Source organism: Schistocerca americana, chromosome 4 (assembly GCF_021461395.2).
Source record: "Schistocerca americana isolate TAMUIC-IGC-003095 chromosome 4, iqSchAmer2.1, whole genome shotgun sequence".
In the NCBI taxonomy this organism is placed as follows: domain Eukaryota; kingdom Metazoa; phylum Arthropoda; class Insecta; order Orthoptera; family Acrididae; genus Schistocerca; species Schistocerca americana.
In genome coordinates, this window is record NC_060122.1 from 25,952,807 (window position 1) to 25,968,988 (window position 16,182).

A 16,182-nucleotide genomic window follows, 5' to 3' on the forward strand; every position below is an offset into this window, starting at 1 on the left:
ACAACGTCTTGCCGAAATCCCAGAGGAAACAGTCCAGAGCTCCTGGTGATCACGCCGCCCGTGGCCCAGGATCTTCTCTTCCAGTCCGGCAATGAGGACACATGTTGTTCATTGTCAACATCAATGAAATTCTCCGACAGTCGTAAAGGTAAGATGTTTTATTTGAATTTTGACCGGCTCTCTATGGGTTTAACTCCCCCCCCCCCCCCTTTCTAAAATTTGTATCCGTGGAGACAGACTTCTTCCAATTAGGATGACGCCTCTGCACATTTCTGCTGCTCTGCGGGCACTACATCCTGCCACACGGTACATCAAATGCATGTCTGCCAACTCTCGTGATGGGTAACGTTCCAGCTTTGGTTATGCGTCACGCACTGTACTCAGTACCACACCTTATATCTGACCCACCACAAGCTAATCCGAAGCGGTTGACAACTGACACCAGGTATAGTGGTGTGCATGCAGCACAGGTTAATGTGGCGGTGCGATGTGCGCAGTCATCATATGACACACACGCTGTAAGCCAAGTTGTGTACGGTAAGTCTGTTTGGTGGTCACGAGTGTATGTCGTTTACCACTCGCTGCCTGTTCCATTGCACAGGGAATCTTTGCGAGGGTGCGGCCGAATTGCATGTTCCGTTGCACTATATGTTTTGAGACTGGCGGTAGTCGCCTCGAACTATTTCTATGAGATATGTTGTTGTTATGCGCTGTTCGCTGTGTATGTCAATAACACAATAGAAATGCATTTCTGACCATTGGTTTCCTGTTTCAACGTAATCGGTTGTGCACCCAATATCACCTGTTTTTGTTTTATCCAAAGTACTTGAGACTGGCTGTCTTTTTAATATATTTCACATATATCTGTACACACACTTGACGCCTACCTCTAGCGATTTCGCACTGCAGCGTCGTTTCTACGCAGCTCAGTGTTCATGACATCATATTCCCTGAACTATGTGTCGTAAAGTGCAGCAATTTTGCAGGAACATTCAGCGGTGTCTGCGAACACTGCATACAGTAGAACCAAATTTCAAATGTGTGTGAATTCCTAAGGGACCAAACTACTGAGGTCACCGGTCCCTAAGATTACACACTACTTAAACTAACTTATGATAAGACCAACACACACACACCCATGACCGAGGGAGGACTCGAACCTCCAGCGGAAGCGGCCGACAGAAGAGTCACAAATAAAGTAAGTAGCAAAGAAGTAATGAATTAAAAAGGGCATGCCTGATGCAGCAGTTTTACAGCAAGAACTGCGACAATGTAATAACCTATTGAATTTCTCCCTTTTATCATTTTGTGGAGGTTGTCAGAGGCCGGCCGCTGTGGCCGAGCGGTTCTAGGCACTTTATTCCGGAACCGCACGACCTCTACGGTCGCAGGTTCGAATCGTACCTCGGGCATGGATGTGTGTGATGTCCTTAGGTAAGTTAGGTTTAAGTAGTTCTAAGTTCTAGGGGAGTGATGACCTGAGATGTTAAGTCCCATGGTGCTCAGAGCCATTTGAACCATTTGAGGTTGTCAGAAAATGTTTCGTATGGGTTTGAAATTATGAGTGCAGCTTGTTGAGACTCACTAAGTACTCTCATTCACAAATAGTGGTTGAATGAAGTCTGGGTATTCACGCGTAATGGGCTATACTTCTTTCGCACCCACACGCCCAACCCTTAAATAGGAAGGAGCTTCTTACATCTACAGCGATTCTTCCAGACAGTAAGTAATGTGCATACCAAGATTGGCTGAAACGGTTTAGGGCTATAGAATCAGATGATCAACATGCATTTTTACATACATTTTTATAATACGTATTGATTGTCAGAACTATGCAAACCAAACATATTATAAAATTGCGCGTGAACATCTGAGATCATCAGTCCCCTAGACATAGAACTACGTAAACCTAGCTGACCTAAGGACATCACATTCATCCATGCCCGAGACAGGATTCGAACCTGCGACCGTAGCAGCAGCGCGGCAGTGGCTAATCCACTTTGGGAGCTAAGAACTAACTGCCTCTTTAAAGCGGGGGGGGGGGGGGGGGGGGGGGGGGAGGTAGAAAAAGGAAGTAGCCGACGCGGTGGTAGTCAGTATTTGACAGTGAGAGCACGTAGTGCAATCAGCTTCACACATAATTTCAAAACTTCATGATACTTTTTCTCGGTGACAACCCCCACAAAATGAGGGCTTACAAGATGCTCTTGCGGAGAGACTCGGTGCTCGGCAGGGCGCCGAGTATTGTATTGCGGTGTCAGAATTTTTGTTCCTTCGGCTCGCCTTAAGTGGGCCGAGAGCAATCCGTGTCTCTCGAAAACTTTGTATCTGCAACGTTTACAGTCTTCTTCGCTGTACCTACCACTGAAAACGCCGATGTAGGTTATACAAAAGTAACTGCATGTGCTTTCAGGCGACTATTTCCCTCGAAGTTGAGTAAAATATATACTCTAAGACGAAAAAGACAAAAAACTACCCACCATAAAGAAATTATCCAAGTGCGACGGAATTCGGTAGATGTGATGTACATGTGCAGATAAAAATGATCACAATTTCACGAAAATGTATGATTTATTCGAGAGAAAGAACATCACAAATTGAGTAACTCAATAACACGTTAATCCACCTGTTGGGTGTATGCAGTCAGTTATTCGGTTTGGCACTGTTTTATAGAGTTATTCGACGCCTCTTGATGGATACCGTGCCAAATTCTGTCGAAGTGGCGCGTCAGGTCGTGAAAATTCCAGGTTGGTTGGAGGGCCCTGTCCCCAATGCTCCAAACGTTTTAAATTGGGGAGAGATCGGATGAACTTGCTGGCCAAACTAGGGTTTGACGAGCACGAAGACAGGCAGTAGAAACTCTTGCCTTGCGTGGCCGGGCATTATCTTGCTGAAATATAATCCGAGGACGGCTTCTTTTGAAGGGCAAGACAACGGGGCTTAGAATGCCGGCTGTAAGGGTCCCGCGGATGACGACCACAGCGGGGCTCCTGCTGCCGAATGAAGTGGGACTCCACAGCATCCGTCACTCCCGGCTGTCGTGCCTTACGGCCTGTGACGATCAGGTTGGCATCCCAGCGCTGTGCTGCGCGGTCCGGACTCTCATTGACCAGAGTGGAATTGTCGGACCATTATGGAAAGGGCTCCCCAACCAGCTCGAGATTTTGAAAATCTAACTCCCCAGTTGGTAAGAATTTGATGCAGTATCTCTCAGGCGGAAATCGAACAACTCTACGAATCAGTGCCACGCCGAACAACTGCTTGCCTAAGGACCAGAGGTGGACCAGTGTGTTCCTGACTCGCTGAATTTGTGAAGCTCCTTGTCTTGAATATATCATCTAATTTTTCTGAAAGTATAGTCGTTTGTTTGTCTCTATTGGTACATCACATCTACCGATTTTCGCTCCATTCTGATAATACCCTCATAATGCGCCTTTTCTAGTGCATTTCATAGTAAGGTTTTTGTCAAAGCTAAGTACATTGTTGTTCTCAGCACACAATAAGTGCTCTTGCTCCAGCAAGGTCTCTGTATTGCATTAAAAATTTTCATCCACTATTACTATTTCTGAATCGAAAACACGTGACCGGAGAAGACTAACACCAGATGTTCAAGTGGTTCAAATGGCTCTGAGCACTATGTGACTTAACTTCTGAGGTCATCAGTCCCCTAGAACTTAGAACTACTTGAACCTAACTAACCTAAGGACATCACGCACACCCATGCCCGAGGCAGGATTTGAACCTGCGACCGCAGCGGTCGCGCGGTTCCAGACTGTAGCGCCTAGAACCGCTCTGCCACTCCGGTCGGCTAACACCAGATGTCTCTGAATCAGAATAATTGGTTTTTTCACGGAGATCACCCCGAATTTTTCTTGCCGTCAGAGACTCCCCTGTGTGGCAATAACTAAGTACAGTTCTACGCACTACCTTTCGTTAAACTCGTCAAATTACCTATATTTCCGTTTTGGTTTATATCCCTTTCTTGGAGAAACAAAATATGTGCTCAGATCTGGAGATTCTGTCAATGTTACTGTATTGTGTTAATATGGAGTTCGGTAGATTTGGGAATACCGCAAGGTATTGCTGTCAGTTTATGAACTTGCGCGTAAGTTATATTCTCCTGGGTGCCTTAGTGTTTGTCAGGCCGGCAGAAGAAGCATCACCACATTCGATGCGACAATCTTAGTTTGTTTCCGAATGCCTTACCGCCTTTTACACACACCGGCCGGTGTGCGCACTACGCAAGTCTGAAATCAGGCACGAACAAACGATATCGCATTGGAACACTCAAGATACGGCTGGCGCTAACGTGCACCGCTGGAGCGGCGGGTGTGTGTGTGTGTGTGTGTGCGCGCGCGCGCGCGCCAGCGAAGCTGTGAAGCGGACAAATGATAGCGCTTCGCGCCACGCGACGCCACGCAGTGCGCATGCCCTAGAGCTGCCTGTTTTGGTGACGGCCAGCATGTCAGTGGGAGCCGACCCCTGGTGAAGGGACAGCTGACACACACAGGAGAGATGGAAATAACCGGAACGAATCTGTTAGGCTGAAAACGTTCCCATCACCAGTATTTGGATGATAAATCAGGAGAGCACGTCTGAAGTTCCTCGTCATCAGGTTTCATCCTGGGCCATATTCTGATTCTTTCTGTAGTCACGACATACGACACTGTTGATGGTGATCCGTCTGTTGAGTCAGAATGTTATGTTCTGCGTCCTCCTTGGTGCTATTCGAAAGGATTAGAGTTTGTGTCGGAATCAGGTTTCTTTTTTTCTCATTGTCATCATCATATTTATGTTAGCTATGGTTGCTGGAGAAGCTTGAAAACCACGCACATCCGAGACTTTTTAGACGTGCGACGTGAAAGGAGAACCCAGAAGCGAGCACTGTTCCAACCAGACTGGCCCAGTCCTCGCTACTTTTGCCTGATCGTTATCCTGCTGGAATATGACGGGTGGTGTTGCCGAAAGACAGTGGTATTTCGCACTCTAACACCATTCTGCTTGGATGAATGCTGCTCAACTGGTTCTCAACGCACATAAAATGAGATCGGACGTCGAACCCAGTTGCTTCCCAAACCATCACTTTTGTCGCCCGTGCAGTACGCAGACCGATAGTCTCTGATTACCACAAGTCTGTGCGATGCAGCTATTATGCAGAGCGTATTGAAGTATAACTTATCCAAAAGCCTCTGGATTTGGCTTCTCAACATGTAAGCAATGACGCTCATGTGTCTGGGGCTGTCTGCAGTGCGTGCGATGCTATTAATATGCCCAGTGCAATCTGTAGTGCATGTAATGATGCTCAAGTGTGTTCTCTGTTGTAATGTACGCCTCCGCACACGTATCATAGCAGTGTCAGGTTCCGTGTGAAGCAAAAATGTGGCAATGTGTCACACTTGCTTTCCAGATCCCTGTCCCTCTGTCCCGTTCTAACTCATTCGATCGCTGACGACACTTTACTGAATGAACTCTGGACTCACATGAGTGAGGCATTGTTGTGCCTGTGACGACACAGCACTCTGGATCTGTTGTCATTAGTATACTGCTACACACATCGTAACAGTTTGTGCATAGTAGTGTCTTTCTTTGTGAGTCCTGCAATATTTCACAAACTTTAGTGCTTTAAGAACATGCGCAAACAGTTCTAATACAGGACACAGTAAAGGTACCTCTAAAATACAGCTAAGGAGAGATTCAACCTTTGACTTCCACGGAAATGTTAAACGAAATGTTAAAAGAGTCAACAATTTGGAGTTTCTCATAAAAGTGGCTCTCATCAGCAAATAAGAAAAGGGCGTTAACTAAATAAGAATTATAAAATCTGGAGTCGACCGACATGCTATTCTTCAATTTCTTTACACATTTTTGCTTATGTAATGGAGACAAAGACATATTTTGTAGAGGAATTTTTTTCCTTTGGAAACACATTTCTTCACTTCTAAAAGAACAAGTATACAAAAGTAAGCGATCCATTCTATCGCTGCGTTATGGAATCGAACGTCTGCAGTTGCATTTGAAACCCAACAGTTACTGTGGTAACAACAACTAGTGCTGAGGACAAATCAAACACATCATTCACGCATCACGTTGTGTACTCAACACTCCTCCTCGGACAGATGGCCCGCATACTGTTCCATCACTGCGGAGCAGGGGTTGCATTGAGCATTGTCACCCCATCAGTTAGTTGCTTTAAAACGCAACAGGTACCGAAATCAAGGCGAATTGCTGACAGTGAATAACATTACTTTATCCGTGCAACACCCAGGTATTTCTTTAACGGAGGTGAAATTTCATTGAAAATCATACATACAAAGTCCACATTAAAAACTTTGGAATAGTGCAATCTATGTTTAGACAAGGCCTAAAACTATAATACACTTCCAAAACATAGCCGAGCGGTGTAAGGCGCTGCAGTCATGGACTGTGCGGCTGATCCCGGCGGAGGGTCGAGTCCTCCCTCGCGCATGGTTGTGTGTGTTTGTCTTTAGGATAATTTAGGTTAAGTAGTGTATGAGCTTAGGGACTGATGACTTTAGCAGTTAAATCCAAATTTCACACACATTTTTTGAACACTTCCAAAACGTCAGCATTGTATTTATGCACTACTCTTTCACTAAAACAAACTAGAAAGACTGAAGGTCCCCGTTAATGTATAGAATGTATCAGGTATGAAGGGAAGCCAGAGCGTGTTACGTCACACGTTTTTCCAACAGAATTCTTCTTTGCCATCATCAGGTGACAGTGTAGGGATCACTGAGTAAATCTCAACTACTGGTCTTGATAGCCTCGAGAAACTCGCCAGCCATTGCTTTATGTAGTGATATCACTTAGAAAAGAATTCAGCGGGATACCTGTGTTATAGCACGCAAGAACTTTTCATCAAGCGGAGGTGGGTAGACCACATGGTGCACCAGGATCGTGTTGAACCACGGCTGTTCCAGAGTCGCACACAACACACGAACTACGTATTAATGAAGGAAAGAAGTTTCCTAGGTGAGTCTGCGATCATTGGCAAATACATATCTTTATTTGTAACGTCGTACCGGCTAATGTTACCATGACACTTAACTTATAAACTGATAGCGTCCACAGGCAGAAAAATAATTTTCTCATTGACAACAAGATTCTTCAAGTGAGTATAGCACAAATCACGACATATTCCTCTGGTGGTACATTGTTAGTCGGCAAGTGTGAGGGTACCGACCAACGTACAGAGATGTCTGGGCTTCAGCTGGTCAGAGATAAACAACTGGGGCGTGAGGTAAATTTTGGTCTAAGGACAGCTGGTCAGTTGCTGGTTGTAATGACTGGGCGGACGATTTACCAGCAGAGGCTGCCGCCGCCCACAGCGCCGCTAGTACAGTGGCGCGCTCCACGTGTGCCCACAGGATGCGCAGCAGCAGCAGCAGGGAGCGCAGGCGGTGCCGCCCCCCGAGGGCGCGGGCCCCCCGCCGCCGCCGCTGCCGCCGCCGCCCCCGCCGCCCCCGGCCAGCCCCGGCGCCGGCGCCGACCCCGGCGCGGACGAGGAGCGCGACCCGGTGTGGCGCGCGGCGCGCTTCCTGCGCGCCTACTACCGCGAGCTGGCGGCGCGGGAGCCGTCGCGGGCGCCGCCGCCCCCGTGGGCGCCGCAGCTGCCGGCGGGCGCGCTGCACGCCGCCGCCTTCGAGCCCGCGCTGCAGCTGGCGCCGCTGCGGCCCGGAGAGCCCGAGCCGCGAGACCGCATCCGCGCCGACCAGCTGCTCGCGCCGCTCAGGGTACGTGGCTGGCGTCTACAGGAACAGCTGCCTATGCAGCTTCAACACGATACCACAGTAGTGACTGGCGTATTGTGACGAGCCAGTTGCTCGTCCACCATTGACCATACGTTTTCAGTTGGTGAGAGATCTGGAGAATGTGCTGGCCAGGGCAGCAGTCGAACATTTTCTGTATCCTCAAAGGCCCGTACAGAAGAGAACCTGAAACATGCGCTCGTGCACTATCCTGCTGAAATGTAGGGTTTCGCAGGGATCGAATGATGGGTAGAGCCACGGGTCGTAACACATCTGAAATGTCACGTCCACTGTTCAAAGTGCCGTCAGTGCGAACAAGAGGTGACCGAGACGTGTCACCAATGGCACCCCATACCATCACGCCGGGTGACACGCCAGTATGGTGATGACGAATACATCCTTCAAATGTGCGTTCACCGCGATGTCACCAAACACGGATGCGACCATCATAATGCTGTAAACTGGACCTGGATTCATCCGAAAAAATGATGTTTTGCCATTCGCGCACCCAGGTTCGTCGTTTAGTACACCATCGCAGCCGCTCCTGTCTATGATGCAGCGTCAAGGGTAACCGTAGGCATGGTCTCCGAGCTGATAGTCCATGCTGCTGCAAACGTCGTCGAACTGTTCGTGCAGGTGGTTGTTGTCTTGCAAACGTCCCCATCTATTGACTCAGGGATCGAGACCTGGCTGCACGATGCGTTACAGCCATGCGGATAAGGTGCCTGTCATCTCGTCTGCTACTGATACGAGGCCGTTGGGATCCAGCACGGCGTTCCGTATTACCCTCCTCAACCCACCGATTCCATATTCTGCCAACAGTCATTGGATCTCGACCAACGCAAGCAGCGATGTCGCCATACGGCAAACCGCAATCGCGATAGGCTATAATCCGGCCTTTATCAAAGTCGGAAACGTGATGCTACGCATTTCTCCTCCTTACACGAGGCATCACAACAACGTTTCACCAGGCAACGCTGGTCAACTGCTGTTTGTGTATGAGAAATTGGTTGGAAACTTTCCTCATGTCAGCACGTTGTAGGTGTCGCCACCGGCGCCAACCTTGTGTGAATGCTCTGAAAAGCTAATCATTTGCATATCACAGCATCTTTTTCCAGTCGGTTAAATTTCGCGTCTGTAGCACGTCATCTTCGTGCTGTAGCAATTTTGATGGCCAGTAGTGTACTATCACCATAGCCGTAACTACACCGCGAAGTCGACTATGGCTGTCAGTAGAGGCTATCCAGTAAGGTGGAAACATGTCTGGCAGTGGGTGCCTGCCACTCGGCTGAGATCAAACATCTCCAGCCACAAAAATTTCTGGCAGGGGCTGACAGCTACTCAGCTAGGGTCAGTTAGCTCTGGACATACTGCTCTAGACGTCCGCTCTGTGAGGTACAAACACGTCTGTTCCTAGCTGGCTGTCAACCAGCTCTACCACATCGCTCGAGACTTGCGTTCAGGGAAGTAAAAAGATGTCTGACAATGACTACTTGCCATTTGGCTAGTATCAGCCAGGTCCATCCGCACAGTTCGAGAGATGGTGTCAGTGACAGACGAACATGTCTGGCAGTGGATGGTTGCTACTCGGCTAGGGTGGTCAAGCTCTGGCCACATTGCCCGAAGCACTGCCGTGTGTTACAAACGTGCCTAGCAGTGGAATCATGTCACTTTTCAGGGGCTGGTCAGTTCCAGCCACATTGCTCGAGACATAGGCGCAGTGAGATGCAAACATGTCTGGCAGTCATTGCACTGGACCTAGGTGAAGGTGAGCCAGTTTTGACCATATTGTTCGACACATGGGCTTAGTGTGGTTCAAACATGCCTGGCAGTGGCTTCCTGCTACTAGCTCCAGACACACTGTTCATTATATGGGTTCAGTAAGATGCAAACATATCCAAAGTGTCTGCCTGTAATTCAGCTAGGGTCAGCCATCTCCAGACAAATTGCTTGAGACACTTGCTCAGTGAGGTTTAAATATGTCCAACAATGTCTACCTGCCAGACTAGGGTTAGCCACGTATGACCACACTGCTGTATATGCGGGCTCAGTGAGGTACAAACATATCTGCCACTTTTATATGATCAGCGAGCTACGACCACATTGCTCGAGTTGTGGGATGTGTGAGGTACAAACATGTCTGCTAGTGGCTGCTTGCCACCCGACAAGGTTAAGCCACATCGGCCACAATATTTGAAACGAGAGCTCAGTGAGGTATAAAGATGTCTGGCAGTGGCTACCTGCCACTCAGGAAGTGTGAGCCAGCACCAGCTGCACTGCTCGAGATGTGGGCTCAATGAGGTGTGTGCATGTTAATGTGTGGCTGCCTGTGAGCTGGGCAGGGCCACATTGCTCGAGGTGTGATCTCAGTGCGGCTCAAATGCGTGTAGCAGTGGCTGCCTGCCACTCAGCTAGGGTCAGCCAGATCCAGCCATTCTGCTCACGACATGTGTTCTGTGAAGTACAAACACGTCTGGCAGTGGCAGCCTACAACTTGACCCCGATGCACCAGGCGAGAGTGGCAACAGCCAAAAGTGATCATCATGTACACTGATCTAGTGTCAATATAAACTTGTCCAGTCGACAGCAATGTCACCTGGTGAGGAATGCCTGCTACTCAAACAACTCACGGGGCATGTAGTATCAGCGAGCATGCTGTCAGTGTGTAGAATGGGGAAGGCGAGCAATTATTCGACTTTGACCGTGGAGACACTGTGCTCAGCTTGAGCATTTCAGAAACTGCACGACTTGTTGGCTGTGGTGACTGTCTTCAACGCTTGGTGAAACCGAGTTGAAACCATGTCCAGACATCGAGATATATATTACAGATGTCGGACGTTGAAGACTGAGCAGACTGGTGAAACAGGACAGGCGGCGAACTGTGGTGGAGCTAACATCATACTTTAATGTTGGGTATGGTACAAGTATAAACCGAACACTACTGATGATGGGCCTCCGCAGCTGATGATCTATTCATATTCCAGTGTTGTACATGCTGTTCTTCAATTTCTTTACACATTTTTGCTCTGGTAATGGAGACAACGACATATTTTGTAGAGGAATTTTGTTTTCTTTGAAAACACATTTTTTCACTTCTACAAGAACAAATATGCAAAGCAGGTGGTCCATTCTGTCGCTGCGTTATGGAATCGAACGTCTGCAGTTGCATTTGCAACCCAACAGCTACTGTGGTAACAACAAGTAGTGCTGAGGACAAATCGGACACATCATTCACGCATCGCGTTGTGCAGTCAACACTCTTCCTTGGACAGATGGTCCGCATAACGTTCCACCACTTGTCAGCAGGGGCTGCATTGAGCATTGTTACCTCATCAGTTAGTTGCTTTAAAACGCAACAGGTACCGAAATGACGGCGAATTGCTGACAGTGAATGACATTACTTTATCCGTGCAACATCCAGATATTTCTTTAACGGAGGTTAAATTTCATTCAAAATCATACATACAAAGCCCACATTAAAAACTTTGGAACAGTGCAATCTATGTTTACACATGGCCTAAAACACCATGACATCAGCAAGTACGACTGAAATGGACATGTGGCCGTCGGCACTTTACGTTGGCGGAGTGGCAAAGTATTGCGTTGTATGATGAAACTCGATACCGTCTTCATCATGCCAATGGGAGGTTGTCAACCTGTCTTCTTCCAGGGGAACAGCTTCTTGACACCTGTACTGCGTGAAACCTCCATTGCAGAACGGAGACAAGCTGGCGGCAACTCCATTGTGCTCAGGAAAACATTCATGTGAGTATCCATGGGTCCAGTGGAGCTTGTTCAAGGCACCATGACAGCCAAGGAGTATCGTGGTTGCAGACCACTTACACCCCTTCATCACGACCATCTTCTCCAACGGCAGTGGCATTTTTCAACAAGATAATGCGCCATGTCACAAGGCTAGGAGTGTGACGGAGTGGTTTGAGGAACACAGTGGCGCATTCCAGTTGAAGTTCTGGCCAAAACTGAACCCAATCGAACACATCTGGGATGTGATTGAACGAGACATCAGAGCCCATCGCCCTACTCCCTGAAATTAACAGGTATTAGGTGAACTGTGTGTGCAGTTGTGGTGCCAAGCCCTCCAGCGACCTACCAAAACCTCACTGCATACATGCCACGACGATCGCCGCTGTTATCCGTGCTAAAGGTGGAAAACCGGCTGTTATGTAGATGGTCGTAACGTTTTGGCTGATCTGTGCAGAAACATCGACTGCATCCATTTTTGTCTCAGAAGACAAAACTTATCAAAGAGTATATAACTGGAAAAATAGAAAGATGAGATTTACGTTTTCGTCAGGTTATTCCTTGCATCCCACAGCATCTTTTGTCCTTCTACGAACTCACGGTAAGAGTGGTTGCTGTGTTCGAGTAATGCTGTTGTTACAGCGCACAATCTTGGTGCCACAAAGGCTAGAGACTGCACAGGGGACTGACAGTTATTTCTCAAGTTTGTTTTTCTTCTTTCTTTGTGCTATCTCCTAGTTTTGTTCTATTCCACAAAAAATAGCTGTATGTAATTTGGTGTTAATGGTAAAACTGAGAACCCACATGTGAAAAACAAAACGAAAATCGCATAAAGTTTATTTCTTATTTCAAAAAATATTGTTTATGAATGACTGGTTAAGTAATAACATTTTTTAATTTACACTTAGTTATAAATACTCTTGTATTAAGATTAACAATGAAAATTTATAAAGCTACTATGTAAAACGTATGTTTTGCAGTTACATTGTGTAAGTTACATTTCCTTTTCAAACCTGCTATTCAGTGTAAAGTCAAATTTTATCAGTTGGAAACTTATGGCGATACTAAGAAGCAGTCTGAGGTACACATTGATTATCTATCTCCTGTTTTATTATTTTATTCTTTCATTTATTTTATTTTACTTTTTTTGTAAATTATTTATGATAGTCTTCCGTTAGTCTGACGTCGTCTCAACTAGATCGTTACAAATTTCAGTTTAATAAACCGGCATAGAGCATTGAAGGAACATTCAATTTCTTGCCACAATAACTATCTGTCTTAAGGAATGTGGCACTGAAATCATACATGGCAGAAATTGCTGTTATTTTACTAGAAACAAACTGTTCAGTTATTGATGATTCCCGACACTTGATCACTTCTCGCTTGAGTCCTTCTAATATTTACGTTGGTGGTTCTGCCTCACGATTCGATACCAGTTTTATTTTCCATTCAGGAGACTAATTTGAATCATAAACGTCCAGGGTGAGAAGAAAGGTACCATAACCGATTTTTCAGTTTTATAGCCACATATGAGAGATATTACGCTCAATAACTTGATTTCTATAATGTTTTGAAATAACGCTGTAATCCAAATGATGTGCTTTCGCTTCTCAAGTGACACGGAGACTCCAGAAATGGTTTCTCTTCTCATGCTCAGAATCAAAATTCATCACGAACATAAAACATTTACAAGTAATAAATAGCTCCCAACATTCACGTTGGACCTTGCTTACACCCAGGAATAAGGTAAAATGACATGCTGTTTCTATAAGAGAGATCGCAGTTAATTCTAAACCTTCAAAATAATCGTCTCAAGGCTACTGTTCTTTAAAAGTATCTCAGACACAATAGAGGATTCGAGATATATTGTTTTGATCCAAGTTGTCTTTAAGTTTTCAGTATTCAGTTCCAGTCTCGAATTTACCAACATCGATACTAGAGCAAGTAGTATGAAATTTTTCAAGATTTTTATGGTCTCACCAAAAATGCTTCTAAGAACGGTCTCGTGTATCTGATGCCCATAAGAGGTCATCTTTTCCAGAAAAGTTTCTTACAATAACTAAAACACCTCTAAAAGAGCGTCTATTTGATGCTGTTGAGTGAAAAGCTAACGCTTCCAGATAGTACTGTGAAAGCCCCTTTAAAGAGAGTTTCAGAAACATCTTCTGCCAGGTCTTACTGGATATTTCTTTTCTTTTCAAATACATTTTTGTATAAGATATATATGTTACAAGCCCATAAATATGTAGCTTACTGATTTGCAAAATTTCATCCTTGTTTTCTAGCGGCACTCGTGCCTTTTCCAGGAGGGGGGGGGGGGGCTTAGGAGCGCTCAACATCGAGGTCATCAGCCCTTTTTCAGGGGAAGCCAGTGTTCTCTTATAAGCTCTGTTTCTCAGATAATTACCTACTTAAATTTGGCCTTCGTTTCTTTTAACCGATGACTGAACAAGACCTGGCTTTCTTTTTCGGTAGTAGTAGTAATCTTCAAAGCATTAGTACGTGTCACAGCCTGAAGATTTTGCGAAAAGGCACGTTTCATTACGTCTTTGAACTTCCGGCTATCTTTCAGCATATTACTGCAGTTGCCTCAAAGGTTCTGAAGGAGTTCCTCAGTTCCTGTGTTGGAATTTTTGCTTTTCTTCAAAAAATCATTACTTTTCCCACAGTTAACGTGACACTTCTACACATAGTTAATTTATATACCTGAAAATTGTAAATGAAAACCATTAACGTTTCCTGGCCTACAGTAAATTACTTTCGGTTTCTTCATGCAGGTAACGCCTGAGAAAATACATCCTATTTCACATGTAAACTGAAGACATTGCTCATAATACAGCTCGTCCTCTCCCTCGAAAAGAGCACAGTGGTGATTAGGGTTGTCAGTCTAAAAGAATGGCGTCTTAGCTATGTCTTGGGGTCAATTCTGCGTTACACCAACTAACGAATGTTTCGTGTGAAATGATAATCTATTCGGTTAAAAAATTGAAGTAAGTAACTTGTTTACGTTAGGCAACGACTGAATTTACCCTGCAAAAGTAATACTTGGGTAAAACTGATGTTTTTTTCCTATATTTCACGTTTTTGAAAATTATTTTATTGAGCTCAAATTTTAAGCAGTTCATTACTGATTGGAATAGAACCATGTTGAGAAGCTGTGCAAGAAAAATCATGATTTTTTTAAATGTGGCATATAAGAGCCATCAATTTGGGCTGGTATTAAGAGAGGAACGTTGATCTCTTTGTATTTGTATTTATGACTTGTGTATTTATGACTACTATGCAGTAGGGAAGTATCAGATTTTGATATGAAGTAATAAAAGGGATTCATAAGCAAATTATGGCTATTGATAACTCCAGGTGTCAGTCCAGTATGCCTAGCACACAGACAGGTTGGTTGCAGAGCCACAACCGACCCCTTCTGACCAACGCACAGTTATGACTGACACCGAGGTGGAACCAGCTTACATTGGCAAACAGACAGATGTCAAGCCTGCCGTCCAGTGAGCTATGACTTGACACCACTGAAGTGGGATGCATGCTACAGGGCTTCTGGCTGGGAGCTTTCCTTGAAGTAGCCTATTTGTAACAGTTTGTTTGCGTCACTGTGGTGCCAACCGCTGTCAAATTGGTGCTGCAGATGCAGGACGATGCACCAGAGCCATACACCGAACACGACAGTCTTCCCTCTCAGTAGTCTCACGTGCCTGTCCAGAGCCATCTTCTTGCGATCGTACATACCCCTGACCATCGCTGTCAACAATAAACCTATTACACCATCCCATCCAAACTACACTGAAGAGCCAAAGAAACTGGTACACATGCTTCATATTGTGTAGGGTCCCCGCGAGAACACAGAAGTGCCGCAGCACGACATTGCATGGATTCGACTATTGTCTGAAGTAGTCCTGCAGGAATCTGACACAATGAATCCTGCTGGGCTGCCCGTAAATCGGTAAGAGTATGAAGGGGTGGAGACCTCTTCTGGACAGCAGGTTGCAAGGCATCCCAGATACGCTGAATAATGTTCATGTCTGGGGAATTTGGTGGCTAGCGGAAGTGTTTACACTCAGAAGAGCGTTCCTGGAGCCACTTTATAGAAATTCTGGACGCGCTGGGTATCGCCTTGTCCTGCTGGAATTGCCAAAGTCCGTCCGAATGCACAATGGACATGAATGGATGCAGGTGATCAGACAGAATGCTTACATATGTGTCACCTGTCAGAGTCGTAACCAGAAGTATCAGGTGTCCAATATCATTCCAATTGTAGACGCTCCACACCATTACAGAGCCTCAACCAGTTTGAACAGTCCCCTGCCGACATGCAGTATCCATGGATTGCCTCTGAGCACTATGGGACTCAACTGCTGAGGTCATTAGTCCCCTAGAACTTAGAACTAGTTAAACCTAACTAACCTAAGGACATCACAAACATCCATGCCCGAGGCAGGATTCGAACCTGCGACCGTAGCGGTCTTGCGGTTCCAGACTGCAGCGCCTTTAACTGCACGGCCACTTCGGCCGGCTATCCATGGATTCGTGAGGTTGTCTCCATACACATACACGTTCATCAGCTCGATAGAATTTGAAACATGGCTTCTTCGACCAGGCAACACCTTTCCAGTCATCAACAGACCAATATCGGTGTTGA

At 46.0% G+C, this 16,182-nt stretch overlaps 1 protein-coding gene across 1 annotated transcript in view; it reads left to right on the forward strand.

The window, feature by feature from the left end:
• The first annotated feature begins 7,216 nt into the window (after positions 1-7,216).
• LOC124612548 overlaps positions 7,217-16,182 on the forward strand; it is a 161,828-nt gene continuing 152,862 nt past the window's right edge. The window contains exons 1-2 of the mRNA XM_047140821.1: positions 7,217-7,261; positions 7,389-7,754. Coding sequence (XP_046996777.1) covers positions 7,217-7,261; positions 7,389-7,754 — 411 coding nt within the window. The remainder of the gene's footprint in view (positions 7,262-7,388; positions 7,755-16,182) is intronic.